At 45.7% G+C, this 24,661-nt stretch overlaps 1 protein-coding gene across 50 annotated transcripts in view; it reads right to left on the reverse strand.

The window, feature by feature from the left end:
• Window positions 1–24,661, reverse strand: part of MAP4 (microtubule associated protein 4) — a 1,793,677-nt gene that overhangs the window by 379,389 nt on the left and 1,389,627 nt on the right. For 47 of the 50 annotated variants that reach the window (XM_085628688.1, XM_085628664.1, XM_085628660.1 and 44 more), the window contains one exon: window positions 21,162–21,398. The exons of the other annotated variants lie outside the window; for them this stretch is intronic. In XM_085628688.1, coding sequence (XP_085484814.1) covers window positions 21,162–21,398 — 237 coding nt within the window. The remainder of the gene's footprint in view (window positions 1–21,161; window positions 21,399–24,661) is intronic. 50 annotated transcript variants of the gene reach the window in all.

Raw genomic sequence — 24,661 nt, forward strand, 5'->3', positions numbered from 1 at the left:
AGGAACAGACTCCAGCCCGGGCTAGAGGCCTGCTGGCTTCAGCAGTGGGCAGATAATACACACGAAGATCTAGTGAGAGAGCAATTCTGCTTACTGCCAAAACCGGTGTCGGGTTTGTGAATGAATCTCATCACCTGTAACCAAAAGGAGAGGATCTCACTGAAACTGCAGGAGAAAGCCATGTTAATCCCCATACTTATTTATGGATTAATGCAGTCAGCCTGTCGTGCTTCTGAAACACCCAGAGGCCAGGGCTCTTTCCACGCCTCGGTTTCATGCTTACAGTTAATGTTTTCGTTTCCATTTTCTGTTTTTGTCAGCTACGAATGTGAGAACAAAAGTCTTTGTTGAGAAAGAACTTCACCACCAAACACGACAGAAAAGACACTTCCCTCATGTATTCTATTATATACATCACACGATTTGTAAACCTTATTTACATGTCAAAACAAAGTGAGCGACGCTCGGATTCTGACAGTCATTTTCCAATACATGGAAAGTGATGTTATTGGAATCCCGGGTGTGCACGCCTGCAGAACTGTTTCTGGATAGAGGATATACACAACTGCAGTGCACTTAAGAGTGTTTAATGCTGGCTGCACGTCCACTCACATGTCACTCACTGTGTGTGCAAATCACAGAAAAAACACAAAAGTGGTCTCTATTTCAGCAAAGCGCTCAAGCCACCAAAGGAAGCTGCACAGCTCAGATGGAATGAACAGGAGCTGGGAAAGGGGGTGCAGTTCAGCATGGGTCATTCTTTCATAGAGCCAACGCTTGGCCAAGAGGTAGGTGGGCTGGGCCTTCAGATGTCTGTACCAGGAGAGGAGGTTGATTTCCTGAGGGCGGGGTGGTGAAGGAGTTCGAGTGATGAGTCTGATGCGACAGTGGCCTGCCCCTAACCCTGTCAGTTTTGACAGAAGTTGTAAAATCTGGTGTTGGGAGCCCAACCATAGACATCTGGTCAGGCAGTGCATAATACAGAGAGGAGGGAAGGGTTTGTCCATGCTGGGCCCTACGTACCAAGCACACGATTATGAATTTGACCGTTTGTTTGACAGGCAGTCAGAGTAGCCTTCCAATCTGAGCCCTCTAAACAGATATGGCGGGGGCAGAGATGGGCCTACAGAGTGGGGCCAGGTGGGCATGAGACAAAACAGGCTTTTCGGGGCCTAAGACCTTCGTTGTGGGACCATTACAGTCTGTATAACCTATTGTTTATCATTTCCATGCCTGCCGTGATGGAGACCACGGAGCACATCTGTTTCCAGGACATTTTAGGGAATTTGATGTGAATGTGTCACCACCATACATGCAGTAGTAAATACTGTAGCTGCTAAGAATTACTACAGGGGAGACCATGTATGTATCGAAAAGAGACAGATCAATGTTCCTAGGGGATGCTTCAGGTCAAAGTGATGATTTTGCATCCGAATGCCCTAAGTTGATGAGTATGGTTGGCAAGGAATGATTTGAACAGCTGGTAAACAGCAGTACTTCTGCCGAAACATGGATTACAAACTGATAAAGGAGAATCCCTGTCATCGACTGTGTCACAAGCTGTGGACAGGGCCAATGCACATCTTTAATCATTCGCTCTAGCAGGGAGAACAATGTCTCTGATTATCAAAATGGCAGTTTTGATGCCCTCTGGCGCCTGAAGTCGAACTGAAGGTAACAAAGGAGGTTATTCTCTTTCAGGCAAGTTGAGTGCTGTAAGGTGACTACTGCTTCCCGGATTTTATCAACAGTTGAAAGGCGAGAGATCGGTCTGTAGCTAGTCAGTACATGAGGATCAGCGGCAGGTTTCTTTAAAAGACATTTAATGCTCTGTGGCAATTGGGAGTAAAAATCTTTCTGAACAGACTTCTGCTGCCATCCACAGAGATGGCAGAAACAGAATATAAAAATGTGCATGTGAAAGCATCACATGGAAGTGATTAAATAAAGGTGTTTAAGACGAACTGACAGCATTTGATCAATAAACGGGTAGGGGTTAAATAAACAAAAATAAATAGTTTCAATCAGACCCTCTCCTGCTGGCTACAATGTTATTTCACCCCTTCAAATCAATATTTGTTTGCATACCGTTTGTGTACACAAGTAAACTGAATGTACAGTATAGATGTGCGCGGTGTCTTTTTGACGACAAAAAATGAACCATTTGCTTTTTAAAAATGTGAGCCCATGGTAACATTGCACCTTTACATGTCCTTTACATGGACCACTTGTGCTTCTCATTACATGCAGCTAACTCTTAAAATTCCTATATGGAAAGACATTATAACGAATTTAAGTGGTCTCTGCGGAAATGTAAATATGGACTGGGTGGTGAGCAATATAAGGGAGACAATGGACTAAAAGTAAGTAGTTGTGGTGAAAAGGCAAGTCCTATCTCTTTGTCTAGGTATCTAGGGAGGTTTCGCTCTGGAGCTGCGCCCCTCTGAAATTCCCACACGTTTACCCTCAAATATTAAATGGTTTGATTTATTTAGAGATACAATCGCATCTCTAAACAAATCAATGTCTGGGCTGTCTGTCTCAGGCTGCCTGCCTCGCCTCACACTGAAGCAGGAGACTCAAGCCAGACAGTAAATCAACTTTCTGCAATGTGTCGCACAACGCAGGGCTGATCTTTCTATAGCCCTTCATAGCCATTGTAGTCTATTGTGGTATTCACTGTAGGCCAGTGATACTGTCAGCGTCACGGTTTTGTGTGTCTGCAACCTGAGTGAGGCCAGACATCCTTCATTCACAGGCATAGATCCCACTCTTTCCCACTCATCACACAGTAAGAGTGGATGCAAAAACGTGTGATGTGGCACAATGTGCACTGTAATGGTAAGCGTTATAATGCTAATCTTGTCTTATTCATACTGTGCTGAGACCCCTGGCCATGCTAACCTCCCCCGCTGCGACATCCCAGACCCTGACTGCAGGTCGCTGGCCCCTTTAAAAGCGGAGCTGCTGTATTTGTTCCCCTGCAAAATTAATCCAAAAGACGAGCAGGGTTTTTGTTCCATTGCGAAGTTGATCCAAATATCTGAGGCAAGGGCAAATGGAAAAAAATATATCCTCAAAAGACAGTTACATGCTGTATGGCGTGGAAACTGGCCGCAACTCCATGCCTTTTTAGCTTAATGCCCACAAAATGGACTGGTTTATGAACAATGAAGGTTAAAAATGTTAAGGTAATGCATGTCACCGATTTAGTAGCTCTTATTTCACACATTTTACTTAATCTTGCATTCCCCACGAGTGTTAGCAATTTCATCATTTTGGGTTTCTGCATTTTTCTTGCACCTATTACTTTTGCATAGTCAAGTGCATACTTTGAGTCGTGCCAGGTGCTTGTAAGGGGCTTTGCTTGAGTGCTCTGGCACTTAGGCTGAAGGCAAAGCACAGTGCTTGTAAGGGGGGTGGCCTCTCTGCAGACCACAAAGATGTAATTGAAATTCAGAGCAATTGTGTGTACACAGATGTCAAAATATTTAAAAGGAAAAAGCAAAAGAAAATAAAGTGCTTAAATGTGAGTGAGTGAGTGTAGTTTATGTTTTGAAGTGGTGAATAGAGGGAGATACAAGTAAGTGCATTGGGGAAACGATAAAAGAGGGTGCTGAAGAGGAAAGATGTGGTGGAAGATGTGCAATTGGACGAGATGTGTAGAGAAATAGGGCATAACTATCTAACAAAGCGCACATAACTGAAGGCCAATAATCCTTCCACAGGCCTTCATATTTAAATTCACAGTCCCACAATTTCACAATTGAAGCATTTCCAATGTTTATTCATAATAAATTATTGTAACTCATTTATCTTAATAATAACTCACAAAAAAGTACGTTTTCACAAATGAAGTGTGTTGGGGGTGCCGCACACCGGGAGTATCCCATGCCTGGGAAAAGATTTCCTCTAGGACAAGAACCGTCACTCACCTGCGGGTGACATGGTTCAACATGGGGTTCCCTCCTCATGCCAGGGTGGGCTACAACTCTTTTTGGTTTATAGAGGAGCTGAGGTGTTTTTAGGGGAGGGACCAGAGGTCCGGGTGGTGTGGGTAGAGTGCAAAAAAGGGAATTAAAACGGTCTCTAGGAGTCCAAATAGGTTTTATTCTGCGGACCACTGGGACAGAGGATGGGGCGTGGCCTAGCGATCCAGCATGGTGGACGCGATTTAGGCGAGCCCCGCTCAGTCCATTGCTAATATCCTAAAATTATCCGATTTCCTCGGACGAATTCATCGTCAAGGCCCCCACGGTGGTGGATACCCGAGTGGTGGCAATCTGACCCAAAATCGAGAGGAATTTGAGGAGTTTGCAGCAGCCGATGTGAGGCGCGGCCGAGAGGCCTAGTGGGTGGACCTGCAGCGGAGTACAGGGAGCGGCAGCGAGGGACAAAGAGCGCGGCGGAGCCAGAGTACCTGGAGGCCAGTGAGGACTGGTGGCGGATATAATTATCCACGGCGGCTGGCACGGAGGGCTGACAGCTGCGGAGGTGGTAGTTGTGTGGCAGGCAGGTCCGTGGCGCGAGATCCAGTGAGTGCCTTTGCTCGTCCTACCCCCCCCCCCCCTCCTGCCTCCCATATTGAACTCGGCAGCTGGCTCTGGCCGCGAGGGGTGGGGTATTCAGCGGGTTCCCGGTGGGCCGGGATCCCTCGCGAGGATAATCGGGGCCTGGACAGTATCCCAGGGGGCTGTGGCTGCTGCATTGCAGTCTCCTTGGAGATCGGAGGCCGGCACATGACGCCTCGTCTCCAGGGCAGCGGCTAATTGGGGCTTGTGGAGCCGATGTGGAACTGACGCCATGGGTCGTATGAGCCCCGTGAGTAACCCTGGGCGTAGTTCGCGAAGTAGTGCTACGCACAGCTATGCAAAATGCACTTCGCAAACTGCGTAGTACCCTGTTCACACTGTGCAAGATGCCGGTTTCAATGATTGCACAGTGCGGACAAGCATCCGGCACTGTGCAGTCATTGAAAACGGCATCTTGCATAGTGCGAGCTGTAGTTTTCTGCTGCTCGAGTAGATTTTTACTCAAGCGGCAGCTTTCTCAACGCGGACTGGTAGTTTCTCGTCGCAAGCATACGCGACCACTTGCAATGAGAAACATGACCTCCCCGCGTTGAGAATCTCGCCGGGAGGTTTATTTTCCACGCTCGCGATCGCCAACTTGATATTGCTGATCGCGAACGAGGAAAAAGTCTCGCCGGGATGTCATTTTGCTTGATCGCGGTCGCCAACTTGACGTTGAGGACCGCGAGCAAGCAAAAAATGACCGCTACGCGTGTTTGCACTGTGCTACGTGCAATTCGCGTAGTGCGAAGTTGCGCAAACTTCGCAAACTACGTGAGCGTAGCGTTGTGCTTTGCCCAGGCTTACCCGTGAGGCAATTATGGTGGCTGAGAGGCAAGGAGGCTATGAAATTGAAGCACAGTACGGCCTGAGCCTATCGATATATTATCCCAGACAGCAACAGTGGGGAGCTGCAATAGTGGCAGAGAGGCAGCGCTGCGTGTGGTCCCACAGCGGATGAGAGCTCTGTGGGCAGTCCAGAGCCTTGTGCAGCAGAGGGAAGCCCCAATCGGCCATCGGCAGTCATTTTTGAGACGGAGGTGAGTGGAGTCAAACTATGGGCCACTGGAGGTAAATCCTGCACTGTGTACCAAGGCTCCTGTGACTAGTGGACGACCCTTGGTGCACATTCATGCCTTTCCTGGCGGGAGCAGGTGGTGGAGTCACAGCGAGAAAGACCAACTCTGTGCCAGTTGGAATACCCATACCACTGATCACTATTCAGCAGAGGCTCGGGCCCCATATAGCGTGTGGATCCCAAAGCGGGCGGTGGGGAGCAGTGCCTCAACCGGTTTGAAGGAGTGCCTGTAAGGACGGTGGGACACCCGATAGGGGGGATACGACTGTACGCGGAGGCGGCCGGGTGAGTACACGGTGCAGCTTTTGGGCAGGAGGTCTCCGACCATGTCCTAAATTCCTCAGAAGACTTTGTGACGGAACTAGACATCGCATCCCTGACTATTGGCATAGCTTGTTCTGGAGTCCTGTCTGGAGGCCTATATTGCCACCATCTTGGTGGTTTAGCACCTGGGCTCCATGATGACAAAGGATAAGACGGCAGGTGGCTCTGCTAAACAGAGCATGTTGGATCGTTATACCGAATCAGGGGCCTCAGCAACTGAACAAGGGGGCGCGCAGGGTGGCATTCCGGACAATGCAGCACTTATGGCGGCAATCACACAGTCCAGGGCTGTCCTGGAAGCCAAAATTGGAGAAGTGGGCTCTGACGTCATGCTCCTAAGGCAAGATCTGCGAAACGTGACAGAGCAAATCACGGAGGCTGAGACTAGGGTCTCGGAAGTGGAGGATTCTGTCACCACCTTGAAGAAAAAAGTGGAGTCATTGGAGACGATCACTAGAGGCCTGGCTTCGCGGGTAGAGGATGCAGAGGGCAGGGCTAGGAGAAGCAACCTACGTTTTGTGGGATTCCCTGAAGGATGCAAGGGGGGAATCATGGGACAGTTCTTGACTAAGTGGCTCGTGAATTGGCTTCCCCCAGAGTCGATGTCCTGTTGCTTCGTCCTAAGAGGCTGATGCCGGCTGAAGCACCTCGGTCAGGAGGTTAGTCTTGACCGCCACCGCAGGACGCTCGAGGTTTAAGGCCTCGATCGCCCTACGCAACTCCACTGCATAAGATACACCCTCCTCCACGGTAGGGGGAGAAAGCATGCCAAGGTCTGGGAAGGTGTCCATACCACTGGCATCACCCAACTCCTCTCTCCAGTCCGGTTCCTCTAACTGGTCTGTAGGTCGTCCACAGAACCCCTCCTAGTCCTCTTCACCCTCTCCTGGTAGCCACTCAGGGCGGTAGGAAACATCAGTGGAGAACATGGGTACAAAAGTACCGTCCGGCAACTGTCCGGACGTTGGACAACGTCGGTCCAGCTGCGTGTCCTCATCGAGGGGGAGGCCGGGGTCGACGCTGGCTGAAGACACAACCGGCATCGGAGGTGTCTTCACTGGATTCGGCGCCGGAGGTGTTACGAGGATGACAAACTCCTATCGGGATCCAGGCCTGGATCCTTGGGGGCCCTGCGGCGCCGGAGCCAAAGTAGCTGGCATCGAAGGCCTAGAGCCCCCAACCGAGTCCGCGGGGCCCGAGGGCATGCCGGCGAAGTCAAGCTGCCCGAAGATGGAATGTAAGGCTTTGTAAAAGTTGCAAAGCTGGGATGGGGTCGCTCCGGCTCCCCAAAAGGGAAAGAAGGCTGGAGTCAACCCAACAGACTACCTTCCGCTACCTGCGTCGGCTCATGGATGGAGAGAAAGCGAAGAGCGACGATGCTTCTTCGCCTTCTTCTTGTGCTTCGACTTACCCAAAGACGAAGAATTTGATAACGAGTGGTGGTGGTGGCTCCGTGACCAGTTGCGCAACCTCCCTCTCGACCGGGACCTCGAATGGTGCAGAGCGGACTGCCAGGCCTCGAGAAGCTTTCGGGACCACTCCCGCAAAGACTTCGGGTTTATGACCCGGCAGTAAGAGCACAACTTCGGGTTGTGGTCGTGCTCCAGGCACCAAGAGCACACGAGGCGCGGGTCCGTAACCTACATCAATTTTCGACAGGAGTCACAAGCCTTGAAGCCAGTCCGATGTGACATCCCTCCATGCACCAGGAGTCGATCAACTCAAAAAAGGCGTCAACAAAAGTCGCAAAGACAGAGTCAAAAAGTGACTCGAGGCTCCGGATCGGCGCTGGCTGGTGTGGGAAAAGAAGTCAGCGCGCGAGGGCGGCGTCTAAGTAGATACTGCAACGTCATTCCGGCGACCACGACGCCAACGATAAACTCGGAGTCGACCGACACCACCTATCTTCGCACAGAGGTACTGCTAAGGAAAATAAATTCTGGATCCAGTCTGATGCCTGGGGGTAATTCTAAGGTGAGGAATCCATAACTAATTGTCTCTTTCAGATATTAACATTGATGAATGGTCTGTAGAGTGTATGGTCTCTACCCTCATATTGGAGTTGTTCACTAAGGCGCATGGTTTCGTGTAGCCCATTGATTTTTTGGGAGGTTTCTTAAAAATACGTCTGGTATTAATATACCATTTGATGTTTCTTATTTATTAATTTTTCAAAGATTTTTTATCTTTTTTGGCACACAAGCAGTTTCTGTAGTAGCTCCGCGTTCTGGCGCGGAAGGTTTCATATAGGAAACTGAAGTCCACGCGCTGGAGGGGACTTATATGGCTCCAATGACGTCCTATCAGGAGACGACGTCACCGCAGAGTCATACGACGCTGCTGCTCAGGAGCCATGCCGACAACTGCAGAGATTGTGGATCTGGATGCCAGACTTGGCCCTGGGACATGTCAGTAGCGAAGGAATCGGCTGCAGCGGAAGTGGAAGGTCCATGGTGAGGCGATGCAGCTCTGTGAACCAAAACTGTCGGGGCCACGCAGGAGCTATCAAATTCATTTTGCACGGTTCCGCTTTGAGCTTCCTGAGAAGCCTGGGGATCAGAGGAATGGGGGGAAAATCGTAAACAAATGTGCCTGACCAAGCCATAGGAAGCGCATTCCCCAATGATCCCCGATGGTGAAGCCTGCTTGCGTAATATCGGCATTTCTTGTTCTCTGGCATTACAAAGAGGTCTATGGAAGGCCTGCCCCATAGGAGAAAAACCTCTTCCAGCGTGGACTGGTCCAGTTAAGAACGCCTGGAAGGTGCTCTGCTTTGAGCGATATCCCCTGCTGGACAGCCCATTCCCAAACTGTCTGTGCCTCTTGTGACAACAGACGAGATCTGGTGCCGCCTTCCTTGTTTATATAATGCATAGCCGTCGTGTTGTCTGTTCATATTAGAACTGCAGACTGCTGTATTCTCGGAAGAAAAGCCTGTAAGACTAAGCGAATCGCTCTGAGTTCTAGCAGATTGATATGTAGAAGACGATGTTGGGGCAGCCAATTGCCGCTTACATGAAGGTCTTGCAAGACTGCTGCCCAGCCCTCTAGCCTGTAGTAGTTATATTAAAATGTTTTCCTCGTTCATCCACCATGACGCAGCGTTTCTCATGGGCACGGTAACAAAGACGGTGATCGAAAGATCCGTCGACTTGGCGCCTCTGCAAGTCCAACTCCTCCTGGAGAGGACGCATCCGCAACCTGCAGTGAGAAATTAGAGGAATGCAGGAGGAAATGGACCCTAGGAGACACTTGTAGAGGTGAACTGAAAGTGACAGTCTTTTTAACAGCAGACGGGCCATAGCCATCAGCTTTTCCGGCCTCTCCCGGGTGGGAAAAGCTTTGTCGGTGGACGTGGCCAGAATGGCTCCCAGAAATCTGGCTGTTCTGGACGGACAGAGGGTCGACCTTTCCAAGTTGAGTCAGCCAGAGATTGTCAAAAAGGTGTGTGCATGCCACGACTGATTGTTCTGCTGCCTGTTTTGTAGAAGCTTTCAGCAACCAGTCGTCCAGGTAAGGGAAGACCTGATGGTGGGGTTTTCGTAGAAAAGCTGCCACCGGAGCGAATACCTTTGTAAAGATCCGCTAAGCAGACCGGAGTCCAAAAGGTAGGACCTTGAACTGAAAGTGGCTCTTGGCTACTGTGAAGCGAAGGAACCTCCTGTGGGCAGGATGAATGGATACGTGAAAGTAAGCGTCCTCTAGATCCAATGTGGCCATGTAATCTCCTGAATTGAGAAGACGAAAAAGTCCTGCAGAGAAACCATGCAAAATGATGGTTTGATGAGATAGGTGTTTAGCTCCCTCAGATCTAGAATAGGGCGCCACTTTACTATAGTCTTCCGGACCAGGAAGAACCGGGATTAGAAACTTTCTCCCCGCTGAGAGATAGGGACCGGGTCTGTAGCTCCTTTGAGGGGCATTCAATGGACTTCCAACCGTAGAAGATGTAGATGTTTTGAAGCAGTGGCGCGAGGGGGCTTGGAAGGTGGTGTTTGGACAAATTACAAAGTATGGCCGCATAGAATGATCTTTAGCACCCAATGGACCGATGTTATTTGCTGCCAGTTGTGGAGGTAATTTGAAATTCTGCCTCTCACAGGAGGAGAAGGGACAGTAGTCAGAGCCAGCAAGCCGCTATTGACGCTTAGAGGCATCCCTACCCTGGCGTCCTTGTCTTCCTCTGTTGTTCGAGAGAAAGAGGAGGATTGATTTTGCCGCTGGTTGTAGTTCGGCCGGTAGGATTGTGACTGCAAACCATACGAGGAATACCGCTGCTGTTGGTATCCTCCTCTGTGTGTGGTGTTACCTCTCCCTCTCGCTCCTCGGAAGGGAACCTTGCGGTACTGCAGAGTCCCTAAGGATTTTGCAGTTTCCATGTCCTTTTTATTATCCTGGAGCGCATCATCCACATGCTTCCCAAAGAGCGCTTCCCCATCAAAGGGAAGATCCAAGATCTTGTTTTGGACCTCAGGACGGAACCACGTAGCCCGCAACTAGCCTAGCCGACAAAGGACAGCAGCGCCAGCCAGGTAGCAGAAAGCAGTCATTGCAATGTCCATTGCACAGTCAAAGACTTCTGCAGAGGTTATCTCGCCCTCTTGAAGAATCTTTTTAGCTTCCTTCTTCGCATCTTCCGGCAACTGGTCCAGATAGGTGGAAAGGTCGCACCACATTTGGCGATCGTAGCAACCAAGTATAGCTAAGGCGTTCGCAGCCCTGATCAACAGGCTGGACATGGAGGAAAATCTCTTGCCCGCATCATCAAGGCGTCTGCCCTCTTTATCTGGAGGAGTCGTGAGGGGAGCAGAAGGATTCCTGGACTTCCTCTGGCAGCTTGAGAGATGACAGAGTCCGGTTTCGGCTGGCTGACCAAACAGGCCGGGCTATCATCTGCAGCCTTATATTTTTTCTCCAGGCGAGGTAGTACCGGAATGACCGTGGCTGGATTTTGCATCACTTTTAATCCTTCATCCCAAACGTGACCAACAATAGGTATTGATCGGACCGACTTCTTTTAAGGCTCCTTAAAGTCATAAAGGAAACACTCCGACTACACCGTGGACATGGGCAGTTGGAATCTCTTAGCCGCTCGCTCCATCAATTTATGGAAACCCCCTATGTCCGCAGGAGGGGAAACAACAGGAGTTGGCGAAGGAGAAGCCGGATCAGGAATGACAGTCATCCCATTCTATGTCTGGATACGGTATGTCAACGTTGCCCTGGTCCTTATCGGAGGTGTCATCCTGAACAAGAGGCACGATAGGTGGTGCATCCTGGGCCATAGGTATCAGCTGAGGCTGTGGCAATTGAGGGGTAGCAGGCCGAGAAGGAGGGACAGAAGGAAGTGGCTCCACACCTGAGGTCGGAGGCTGCGTTGCAACTCTCCTCCTATAGTCCAGAAGCATAGACTGCAAGTCCGCTAGTAGGGAGGAAGGCATCTCCTGTTGGTAGTCCTCCTGATAGTCTGAGGGAGGATCATAGTGCTGTTCCTCCACGTATTCCACGTCAGAATCTGTGTCCTGACACTTGACATGCAACTGAGAAGGGCTGTCCGCATAGCCAAATGGACCATCATCCTCAGCAGAACCCTCTTCAAGGAGGAGAGCAGGAGGTAGAGGAGTCACCCTCCTGGGGGAAGTCATCGCAGGTGTAATCTGGCGCTTCTTGACGAAATAGAATTTTTTTTCCATCGTCGACGGGGCCGTTGACATGAGAATCGAAGAAATGGACGTCGCCGACGCAGTTGTCGTCGTCAAGACAGTCACCACCGACGTCGTCATCGTCGTCGACATCCTCGTCGACACCATTGACGACATAGCCACCACCGACGTCTAAGTCGCCGACAAGGAACCCTAAAGAGCCGGCGTCGGAGACAATGAAATCACAGTCGACGAGCCAGTAGACGGAGCCAAAGTAGAAGGAGAAGACTGTACCTTTGAAGATTTCGTCGACGGAGTCGTCGATGATGGGACTTTCTTCACAGTTTTTACCTCAGAAGAGAGTGAGGAGGGCTTCTAAAGTCTTTGGAGCCGCAGGAGGAGAAGATGGAGGAACAGAGCTGGATTTCCTCTCAGACATCACTCCTTTCGATAGTCCTTCCTTCTCCTTTACACCTCGGTGAGGAGATTCGCCAGGACTTCGCCTTTCAGACCTATGAGAGGTCTTTTTTGAGGCCTTACCAGGACGTTATTCAGAAGGCGAAGGAGAAGCTCTACCCCTTTTGACAGACCTTCTGGAAGATGTAGCAGAGGATCCCTCCTCACTGTCACTGGATACTGGCTTTTCTTGATTTGAGTTTCTGGAGCCAGGTCAGCAGACGCCCTTCACTGTCTCGCAGAGTCTTCGTGGAAAAGGAGCGGCATATTTTACAGTCTGCTGCCTTATGGTCTGAGTACAGGCAGTAAATTCAATCTTTGTGTTTGTCCTCTACATATAACCTCTTCTTAGCACAGGTGGCACAGGCTCTAAAAGAGGGCTTTCTTCTCCTTATCAGACATCTTGACACGAAGTCCAAGCAGGTTTGAAGTAAAAACAGGTGAAAAAACTCTAGAATTCAGGTTAACAGGAAAAAACTGAGCAGAGCTCAGTGGAAACTCCCTTGCACAACGTGCGGTAGAAAATCTGAGGTTCTGAGCTTCCCTCAGGAGGGTTCTAAGGGGTGAGGCTAATCTGATTGGTAGTTCACTTTATTTGGTCTCTTTTACAAAAAGAGGTGGATAGGTTGCAAAACAAGAATGGGCCTAGGCCTAGTTTCTGTTTTGGTAATGGTTTCTATTGCTATTTTATGTATACCGGGGACTCCCATTCCGACGACGGGGAATGATACAAGCATGGGAATCTATGAAAGTTCCAATACTGGAGTAAAAGTAGTATATAACAGTCTTCAACCCATAATAGTGGGCTAAAGTGTTGTCAAGTTAAAGCGTGCATTAGTAAGTACGCTAATACACGCTCTACCTTGACAACAGGTAAGCCCATATTCATGTATATATTACTGTTCTCTAAAACTGAATCAAGATATACACCACCTTTTCCTTTAAATTAATTACAGTAATTGTGTACACTACAAAGGAGAAGAAGGTCGGTCAATCGAAGTAATACTTAGATATCGGTGCCATGATTTACAAGACTGTGAATTTGGAATGCAAAACACATGAGGATTTATGATCAAGGACCGCAGGACCATGTAAGAGTGGTGAGGAATGATACATTAACAGGGTGAAAACCTGGTACATGTGATTCTGCCCAATCAATATCAAATAGAATACTGTTCTTTTGAAAAGATATGCCTTACAAAGATCAGAATACATAACATTATCCCTTGACTTTAGTAACAACATGATCAATTTCCATAAGAGAAGAAGAAGGCAAACTACACACCACACTTTATAGAAAGCCTAGTGAAAAAAACACCCTCTTGCGCTATTCTAGTCATCATCCAAGCAACCTCAGGGACAATCTCCCTTATGGGCAATTCCTGAGGTTGCGGAGGAACTGTAGTCGCAAGAGTGACTTCTTTGAAGAATTAGCTGTTTTACTTGAATGCCTCATTGATAGGGGGTACCCTAGGGGCCTCCTAAAAAAAGCACGAAAGAGCGATGTTTTGTCATAGGGAGTTTATATTGGAACCCAAACCTGTGAAGTCACATGAAAATGAAAGAATATGTGTGACCACCTTCTGTACTAGGAGCAATGAAGTTAAAAAGATCGTTAACTGTCATTGGCACTTGGTGGCTGATGAAATTGGCATTGCGGAACCACCAATGCATGCATTCAGAAAAGGTAGAAGTGTGAGGGACTATGTTGTGAAATCACTACTTCCGACGAAACCCAGAGACAACCAAACCACACTCTGGAACATTCCTCCTGTCTTAGGCCACTTTAAATGTGGCCTATGTAAGGCCTGTCCTTTGACCCTGGAATTGAAAATGTACGTACAACAACGACACACACACCATGCGGCAACACACTAACTGCAACTCTGTGGGTGTTATCTACGCTATTGTCTGCCCTTGTGGCTTTATGTACATCGGTCAAACTGTTAAAAAAAATAAAAGCTTGCATCCTACAGCATTGCAGTAGGATATGATGTAAAGTCCAGGGTGCACCCCTGGTGGAGCATTTTGAATCATTTGGACATCCTGCTGAAAGTCTGAGGTGGTGGGTTACTGAAAAGGTGATGGTAAACCCATGGGGAGGCAATTTCGCTAGCGTCCTGAACACCAGGGAGTGCAAATTGATGCACATCTTTGATACGGTGAATAAAGGTTTGAATGAATATGAGGAGATTACTAGACAAATGGCTACATTAAACAACGGTTAGCACGCTGATCTAGCTTGTACATCTTCCCCTATAGTGGGTGTTTCGTATGTACCTCAACATGCACCCATAACCCGGTTTACCCTCCCTTTATTGCTACTGTACATAACGTAAATATATTTTTTGGTTAACGAATGTACATTTCTGTTATAAATATGGAGTATATTGATACTCATGACCCTCCTGTGCTCTAATTGTATTATATTGTACATAATGTAATTAATGCGTTCTATCAATATGTAAATATGTACTATACACTTCCTCACGTTTACTTTGCCTTACATTTTCCTTGGTAATTAACTCATCCCATGAAGGCTTATTTTAGCTTTAGAACCACCTTTGCAACTATCTTCAGCGTTTATTCAGCTGACAACTTGAGTCTTTTTTCTGTTACCGACAGACCCGGAAGGGCTGGCCGGTTTTACTGCAGTCTGTTGTCTCTCTGCTGGTGGAGACACGTCAGCACCGTAACACACTAGTAGGCAGCGTGCACGCAGCGCTCCATTTTTCAAGGCTATTAATGGCAGAGTCATTCTGTCTGGCAGGCTTGTTGCAGACAGACATTGACAGATGCGGATGAGCTCCGATTAAAGCAAGGTATTTACGCAAGGTTACGTGCTTGGAAGCGGGTTTGGAAGCTTGTTGGCCCACATGAGTTACCGACCGTTTCCTGTTATTCATATTCACAGGCTTATTTATTTTACTTTGTGGGACGTTAAATTAACCTTATTAAGGAAGTCTCTCGCCGCTTTCTCTAAAGCGGTGAGTTGACATTGACATTTTCGGTATTCTGTGATTGTTTGCATCTTTGTCACGATTATATCTTTGATCTAATGTTGTTTTGTTTGTTTTTTAGCGCTAAGGGATTTATTCCCTCACTGGAATGTTTCCATTATGGCCAGTCTCGAATTTACATAGACATTATGATCACGGCACACCATTGACGGGTGAGTGCCCTGACGGCAAGATCACTATTGTGTATCTTTATAGTCTGACTTTTGTACTTATGGCTTTATACATTCCTCTCAAACAGATCACCTTTTGGGGCACACCGATTGCCCACCCTAGTGCTGGGGGTTCTGCAATTTGAATTTAGGTCAGCACCCATAGTGTTTTGGTCCCTTTTTTGCTGAGCTTGTGACTGCTTATAGATTCAGACTTTGATCGTATGGTTACACCCCAGGTTCGATTTATCCCTGTCCTGAGGAAGACCCGTAGCTGAGGAGACTACTTACCCTTTTGCATCAGGGTCGAAACGTCGACAACATCCCCCCCGTTGGGCCTGTACTCTATGTACCCCACACCCCACCCCAATCACAGATGAAGTCTAACTGTGCTTTGATCAAAAACAATGATTAAGACTTTAATGATACTAGGGGCAGGCCTGATAACATAAGGATATTGGCCTTGGCAAATTATCTGAGCCAGATCCTATACATTGTTTAAATATTTTTCCAGTTTTTCCTGATTCGCTTCCTTCACGTGAGCACCAACGTTTCACTTTATCCTTCACCCCTTGGTAGTAACCCTCTTCTGAAAATATGCATGTTTCCAATTGAACTACAGATGATTGACTACAAATAAATCAATGTTTTTTGGCATAATTGTATCATTAGGTATTGTTTCACCAATAAGGAATGTATTTTGGCTGTGTTCTTGTCTCTTTTTCAATTGCAGGATTTAATCATTTATTGAAGAAAAATCTATTAACATTGATTCTAACATTTAATAATATTGTCTAGGACCTATTGTTTTCTGTACCAATCGATACCCAGGTCCGTTGACATTTTCTGGGTCACCCCATTTATATTAATGGTTACAAAGATTGTGTTCAGCTAATATCTGGGACGGATATATAACCGGCATTAAGGTAGGATGGCCACAACAACAGTGATTTGAATTGCTTGCCGTTTTGCCTCACTATTGACATTAAATTATACATATGTATGCATTTGACTACAGGATTGAACCTACGAGCCACATTACAGGAAGGACAGGTATGCAATGGATTTATATGGGCATGGCTACACATTATTCGCATGACATATGTTAGATCACGGTTTACTAGAAAGTGTACCACGCCTTGTAAGACTCCAACTTAGATATCCACAAGTGTTTAAGCACCACTGTTAGCTATTATAGTCTAAAAATTAAAAGAGAAATGATGGTTAATATATTATTATGCAAATAGGCATGGGTTTCCACAGATTACCACTAACTAGGACACTACAATTGAACACTATTACACAGGTGTGATATAATGTGTAACTTGACCACTGCTACCACTATGTTGTTTTATTTATTATATTTTTAGCCCTGAGTATGTTGTGGGGTACACCCGTCACGACAAAACACATGTTGGCTAAAAAGAAGAGAGAAAATAAAGAAAACAAGAAAAGAACAAATGCTGTTCTAAAAAAAAAATCATAATATGATTTACAGTTGAGCTTGTCCTTTCGGGGATTGATGCAATAGTTCCTTTGTGAACCAGGAAGCAGAAGTATTAGCTCTCGGGGTTCTATAGCCATATAGGCACAGCAATGGAAGCAGCTTCAGAAAGCCAACTGTTGGTCTTTATGTCAGCCGAAATATCTCCTATTAGGGTAGGCCTGGTGCCATCGAGTGTGTCCTTAAAAAGGGGAATGCTGATTTTATTCCAGGCACAATTAGTGGCAGTGAGCCTAATATTCCTGACTGATCTGCTGGGGGCAAAGTCTCGAAGGCTTCCAGATGAAGATGGAGCACTTTTAAAATCAAAACCATTTAACTAAACATGCAATGAATGCTGAGAAACCCCAGAGCAAAAATAACAGTTGATGGACAGAATGCAGCATTTGTCACCCCGAGTGAGACGGGTATGCTCAGACGTGAGTCCCGTGCTCTCCATGCCACTGTAATCAAGCTATCCTGGCTGAAGAGGGGTGAAACCCCGAAACCGGTCCTAGGATGCTTGTTTCCAGTCCAGGGAGGACCTGGCATGGCAGTTCGGGCTGGACTGTTCCCATTGGGCACAGGGTCAAGACTGATTTGCATATGGCTGGGTCCAAACTGGAATAGCATGGTGAACAGAAAAACGATGGATTTAGGCCCAGATCTCTGTACTGGGGTGAATGTATGACATTGTTCTGCATTCTGTCCATCAATAGTTCTTTTTGCGAGAAACTCCAGAGCAACAGCTATGTTATGTTGGATGCAGAGCACTCTAACAAAGCACTTGGGAGTTTTAATGGCGGAGAAGTGGATACTGGATGTAGGACAGGGCAGGTTAGTCAGAAACTAGAATTCTAACTCTGAAGCCTGCTGCTGTTTAGAGGTTATGGGTGGAGACACTAGGAATGACCATCATTTAAAGGCCACCATTCTTGCATTATTTATCATAAATGTGAAATGGTACTGAAACATCCTCTAAAAGCAGGGAAAGGCACTGAAGTACCCAGGACAAAATAATGAGCCTCTAGTCTTTATATTTGTCTGAGTTACAGTACATGCTGCTTCTTCACACCATGTGGGTATGAATTAAAGACCTATGGCAAGAGATGACAGTTTAGGCCAGACATTAAATAAAGACTTAAAAAAAAAAGACTGGCAGGCCAGAGGTCTTGATGGTAAGGGAGATGCCCCTGGAGAGGGTGAAAAAGACAGTCTACCAAACAAAGAATGTGATGACAATGAAAACAATGTTAATTAAAATTGAAAGCACAAAGATCAATCTTCTCAACATTGAGGGTTAGGATGGGGTTATTCTCTACCTCAAACTAAGAGATCAGCGTTTTGATGAAGAATGTTTTGACAGCGAAGGGCTGGACTTTGGATGGAATAGTACCAAATGCTCTAATGCCAACAGCTTGTAATTTCTCCTATGACATTGAGGTGTCTGTGTTTGTGCTGTCGTCGGTCCTGGAATAGGGATCAACTTTAATGATGAAATGTACAATGTCAATCTGGAGGTGTGAGATTGGCTTGAATAGATGTGATAGTGATTTGGCTTCTTCCTCTGTGAGACTCTTCATAGAGTCTGGTCTCAGTGGAAGAGACACTTTATCTAGTCACCCTGAGTTGCGTTTTCTTCTTCAGCTACGTCTTGTGCCACTTTGGATAGCTTTCTGCAGAATTTCCAACCTTTGATCTAAAGTGAAGGTGTTAGACTAAACAAATTATGTAGATCGAAGGCAGAACTCTTCCTCCCACAGGGGCAGCACTTCAGAAACAATGAAGACATAACTCCACAATTCCCTATTAAAAATAAAAAATGAAGGTGGAAAATTTTCAGACGACTAAATAAAAGTCAAATGAAGGCAAACCGTTTTGAAAACAGAGGTAAAACCCTCTCAGAATAGGGATTACAAATACCTAAAAAATGATATGAGCTCCTCTGTGACCTGGAACAAAAATAATTGAATCGTTTGGGCATTTGCCAGCACAAGGCATACTGAGATATGGAATCAACTGGTTTCTTAAAGGAACAGTTAATATTGTCACATCTGTGTGCATTAAGCCTATCAGGCAGATTTATTCCATCATGTACTTTCATTGGAGAGGATTTGGCCTAACAGCTAGGGCTGTCGACCTCGAATCTGGGGAACTGGGTTCAAGTCTCGGCAATGACGCTGAACATCCTGTGATTCTGGGCAAATCACTCGATCTCCCTGTGCCTAACAAAAATTAATGTGTCCTCATGTAACGCAACTGGTGCTTTGTAAAGCGTTCTGAAACCCGATACTTTCGGGTCAACTTCGCGCTATATAAAAATCTGTTAAAAATAAATAAAAATAAAAAATTCAGGATTTAGAGCTTTGGTTCACTTGAGGCCTCATGCTGCAATGTTGCCTTATGTAATATTGCAAAATAAAGTTAAAATTCATAACAAAATGTAGCCTTTAAGGCTGCTACCTGCATTTGAGAAATGCTAGTTTTTCACCTCCAATGGATATCTATAAAGGGAAAATAGAAATTCAAGTGTTCAGGGGTGTCCGCCTACAGGTGAGAACATTTTAGATTTAAAACCATCAGTGAAGATCTTAAGAAGCAGAACCTAAGAAATATTTGAACCATCATCATCATGCTAACCTTGTTAGGGCTGTTCTGGATAAAACAACCTGACCTACCTTAGCCATCTCTGGAATAGCGTTGCATCCAGTTTCAGAAAAACAAATCTGTTCTCCCTGACAATAAGTGGAGCAGTGCTTAGTTGTTTCAGAGTGAGTAGACTATGAACAGCTTAATCTTTCTAGTAAGGTAAACAAGGAGCAAAAGTTATCAAAAAGAACTCTGCCAGACACTTGAGTGGAAGGAGTTGGGAGTGTCAGCTTGGTGCAATTGGCTGGATACCCTTTACCTGTACAGTGGTTGATATACTAGCTTGATTAATTATCTCAATCAAAGAACTTGACAGCAAATGCATTTAGTTTTCCGCTGGAGTTTGCCCTTCCTGGAGACTACTTGTCTGCTCTCTGTGGGCTACTGAAAAATACTTAACTCCGAAATCAAAACCGGACATCGAAGAACCAGCTTTAAGCTGGGATCAGAGTCTGATTCTATTCCCAATAAAGATATTTATCAAATAAACCTAGGCCACATAATTCATTCCTACTATGAATACAATTTTCTTTACTGAAACTGATCAGAGAGTACAATAAGTAAATTGCATGCTTCATTAAACCTATTTTATATTCAGATATTTTTACTCTGTGCCAGATTTTCAATTGACTCATACCTCTTTATTTGGAGAGGTTTCTGACCTCCGCAGAAGTAAACATCATAAATGTAATGTGATGGGCTTTTTCATCTTAATGGAGACAACGAAATTTGAATGTAATTGAGAATAACTTCTCTGCTGGCCAGGATCCGTGGTTTAAAGAATTACCTCTGACATTGCTCAGCTAATTGAGTATACTTTTAAATGATGTGATTCGAGTAACCACTTCCCACAAGATAGAAGGGCTCATACAGAAAAGGACAAAGTCACTTAATTAGCATGAATGAAACCTGACATATGTTGACAACTCAGGGGCTTGCTATCCGGCCTCCACGTGGCTTCAGCAGACTGTGGCCCTATGTTCCACGTCTACTACACCTACAGCATCCATCTGTGATGGGTACTGCAAAACCTGTTATTCAAGAGCTTCGATCAACCAGAAATAAACCACACTGAAGAATAATGCTTTACTTACCACACTTCAATTAGAGTTTTTCCATGGTGGGCATTCACTAGTGACTGACACAACCAACTTGCATTCCTCAAAGCTGCATGTTGACTGGCCCATCTTAGGGAGGTAAAGCCAGAAATTGAGGTAGGGCAGTGTGGTGTGGCAAATGGAAGGTCCTATGCAGAGTATGCCTTGGACATACTTCATATCATATTTTGGTTCTATGATTACTTTAAAGAGTCCTAGGATTTACCCAAGGAAGTAGATTAGATTTGAGAGCAGTTACATGATCAATATTTGGCTTAGGAAGGAGAGTCATTACTTGGTGTCTTGCTGGGTTCTTTACCTTTACAAGATAGCTCAATTTGTTATGCACCAGATCAGCTTGCACCTGCTTGATTGACATCAAAAACTGTTGCATTGTATTGTACTTGTCACAGTATGCATATTTCTGTTTCGACTACATATTCCCAAATTTTTACCAAACACTGCAATTAATATATCAGCACATGTCCATTATTCTTCAGGGGCAATCGACCAAGGCCTATTCACAAATCAAAGCCGTACCCACACTACCCTTTCATCTCTTTAATGCCACAAAATGGAATAGCTATAAAATTCAGATTTATCAATGTAGCTGCGTGCTCTACGTTGTGGAGTGCAAAAGCTAATTTGTCAGTTTGAGCAATTGTCTGATAATGGACAAACACTACTCTTACCTTTGGTTTCATATCCTTGGGCGAGACGGTGGCAGACCGAGGCGTGGTATAATCCTTGGGTGTTAAGTTGGAGGTTCGTGCACAGCTGGACGCAGGCCGTTTGGGAGTGGAAGAAGCAACTGGAGCAAGGCTACTTGTTTTTTTGTCTGGGGGAGGCGTAGATTGCTTGGGGGTCGTGGTGGAGGCTGGCCTGCCTTTGGCAGCTGCAGGCTTGGCTGAGGCAGCGACTGCTGAAGCCTTTAATTATCCACAAGCAACACCCAAGAACGCACAGGCACACACAACGGAAAGAAACGCACACAACAAAAAGAAAAGAAATAACATTTGAATGCAACTGAAATCGCAGAATATGTTCTCGGGCAACTGAAAAAGGAATATTCTGTTTTCTGAATTAAGTAGCAAAAACAGGAAAGAGAAGGGGTAAGATAACAATTATTGCTTCTATAGTGCAGCACTAGGAATCAAAAAACAAAAACAGACCAATTTCAAAGAACACAAGCTGAATATTTCTTTATACTGCACTGGCTACTTCTACCTCTGTAAAACAAGCATTGGCAATTCCCATCTTTGTTTCCCTTTCTGCTCTAGGATGGAATTAAAGGGGAACACTGTCAATATTGTTTAAACATCAGAGATACTTAATGGCATATTGACTGCAGAAGTGAAATATTTGTAAGGAAAGGGAGCAACTTGCCAGAGATATTTAAATAACACCACTAAAATCTTCCACCTTTCTCTGGGTGCTGAATCCTAGGGCTTCCTAGAATTCCTCTGAGAGATATGATTGGTCTGTCAAAAAGGGATCACCCAACGTAGAGGGACGGGGACATTATCTGATTGAGTAAAGTTCCTGCAAGCAGCTCTGGAAACACAAAACGTCAGCATCAGACAGCTAGTACAGGAGACTGCATTTCAAACCTGTATTCGATTTTAAGTAATAAGAACTTCTTTTAAGTACATGGCTTACTACCAGTGCTGGGGCTTGGTAACGATGCAAATGCCAAGCATTATAAATCTTCAACCCAATGATTGTCCTGTTTTTATTAAAAAAATGTTATTCGCATTTTCATCAGAACAACAAAATACCAAAATCAAAAAGCAGGATAGAACATGCATTTTCACCCAGATTCACATTCCCAATATTAACCTTTCTTATGCATGCCAGACATGAGACCTTAGCTTAGTCTGATCTTGGGACCTCACACCTACTCTGTATCAGAGCTATTCTCGATGGAGACCATTCAGCCACTTGCCTCGTATTATACCATGTTTCTTGGGACATCCTCTTGCCTTGTATACTCTTGTTGACAGCAGCACAAAAATCAATGGTTCTGAACCAGTCATGCAAAGATGGAGCTGCCAGCACCTACCACGTACAGACAATTCCCCTTTGGGAGACCATGAAGCCCAAGACTACCAGCTTTTGCTGTGGCCAGCCACATACCGCTCAGAAGTTATCCCCAATAGTGCCACCTTAAGGCTACATGGGATTTGACCCCCAACCAACTGAACTAGGGCACTGTTTATTCTGTGCAAATATGCTTAAAGCGCTGGATATCTTTACACCACATGGGAAAAAGTACTAGAATTATGTTCACAACTAGGAAACATTTGGGAGTAGCTTTTACTTATTTTCTGATTTTGTTCTGGCGTAAAGCAAACTTGATGGGAAAAGCGAATTTAGATAAAAGGGAGCCTCGCCGGCATCCCCACCTCTATGACAGCAATCTTTGCTTCTAGCCATTTCTTCTCCTCCTCCTGCTCCAAGGTACCCGGGCCGGTCTTACATCTCTCCCTTAACTGTAATATTGGATCTGGGATGTTAACTAGGGCAGTACAGTGTAGATCGGGCTTTTTCCCCCATGCGTTCGATTAAGAGTTTCAATTCAAGGCGGTTGTATTCAGGGACAGTGACTAGATGGTCTTTGGCGGTATCGAGAGCATGCCTAATTTTTAAATATTTGAAGAAATTTAATTTATGTAACCCAAATTCCTCTTGCCGTTACTTAAATGTTTTTAATATTTGAAGAACCCCACACACTACACTCTGGATATTCCAATGTTCATCCATCCAGAAAAGCCAGGCAGTTGAGGCACTGCCAGAAGCCATTACCCGTGCCAAAGTGGAGTCTTCCCCATTATACTGCCATGCTTGGTGCAATCAATGGGTATCTAAGTGATGAAGAGCAGGGACCGGAATTCCTTTTCGCCATACAAATAGGACAGAAGACACAGAAGTACCACATCCTCTATTTCCAATATAACCACTAGATCAGCTTTATCAACATACAGCCAGTCATTGATCAGGATTAGTTTGTGAAGTTTGATAATAGCACTTAATATCTGCAAACCCCAGACGACCATCTTACGGCGATTCTATACATTTATTAAACAGCACTCTCAGAGTTTAACCACCCATAGGGCATTTGTGATTAGCCTCTGTAGGGCAACAAAGACGACTCCAGGTTGAATGCACAGATACATTTGGAGGCCATGTAATAACTGGTAATGCAATGATTTTGAATATCGCCCCCACTTATCCAACATGGAGAGATGAAAATTGTGCCATCTGTTCAGTTGCTTTTTCAAGCATTCTGTTAGCAGGGTTATGAGGTAAGGTTTGGTGGCTTAATGGACTAATGCATCCACAATTGGGGCCTGTATTTGACCTCATGGTCAAAGGTTCATATCCCAGCGGGTCCACGCAGCCTTTCAGCCTTCTGAGGTCGATAAAATGAGAACCACTGAGTTGAGTAACAAACATCTCTTATTCAGCACCAAGATGTCCACGGGTAAACATGCGCTTTACAAACACATGTTATTTGCAATTCTCAGCATCTGAGTTTCCAATAATATGTACATGCCCACATACTTAAAATTTTGAGCTACTGGTATGGCATAAGATTGACATTCCCTGATAAATGCATTAGTTGAGAGTCCCAATTCATCTTAACTCCAGACTTCTCTCTACATATGCATGAGACGTGGGATTACCTCCCCCAGATCTGTGCATCGGACGGTCCCCATTTGCCCAGATGCTCCATAACTAAAGTGAACAATAAGTGGGAAAGGGGGCAACTTTGCCTCTCGTACATCTCTGAATCTGGAAGGGTGCCAATCTGGCCCCAGTCACCCTCACTGTAGCCCATGGGGAATTATATAGTACTTGGACGTAACCCGTGAACTTGGGACCCAGATTCCTCCGGTCGCGTACCCCAAACGAGAAGGACCACGCATCCAAATCAAAGAGTTTCTCTCAATCATTAGAGTAGAACCTTTGGATCTGCGATGCATTCTGAACAGGCTAATGCCGCCTACAGTTGTTGTATGCATTGTCCTGTTCTCCTGTCAGGCATTAACCCCTTATGGTCCTAGTGTACTAAGGCTTTAATCACCCCTACTATTTGTTTAGCCAAAACTTTCACTAAGATTTTAACTTTGATATTAAGGAAATGGGCCTATAAGAGGCACATTTTGTCTTTGGTTTACTGGCCTTGTGA

The sequence above is a fragment of the Triturus cristatus genome, chromosome 10 (assembly GCF_964204655.1).
Source record: "Triturus cristatus chromosome 10, aTriCri1.1, whole genome shotgun sequence".
Lineage (NCBI taxonomy): Eukaryota > Metazoa > Chordata > Amphibia > Caudata > Salamandridae > Triturus > Triturus cristatus.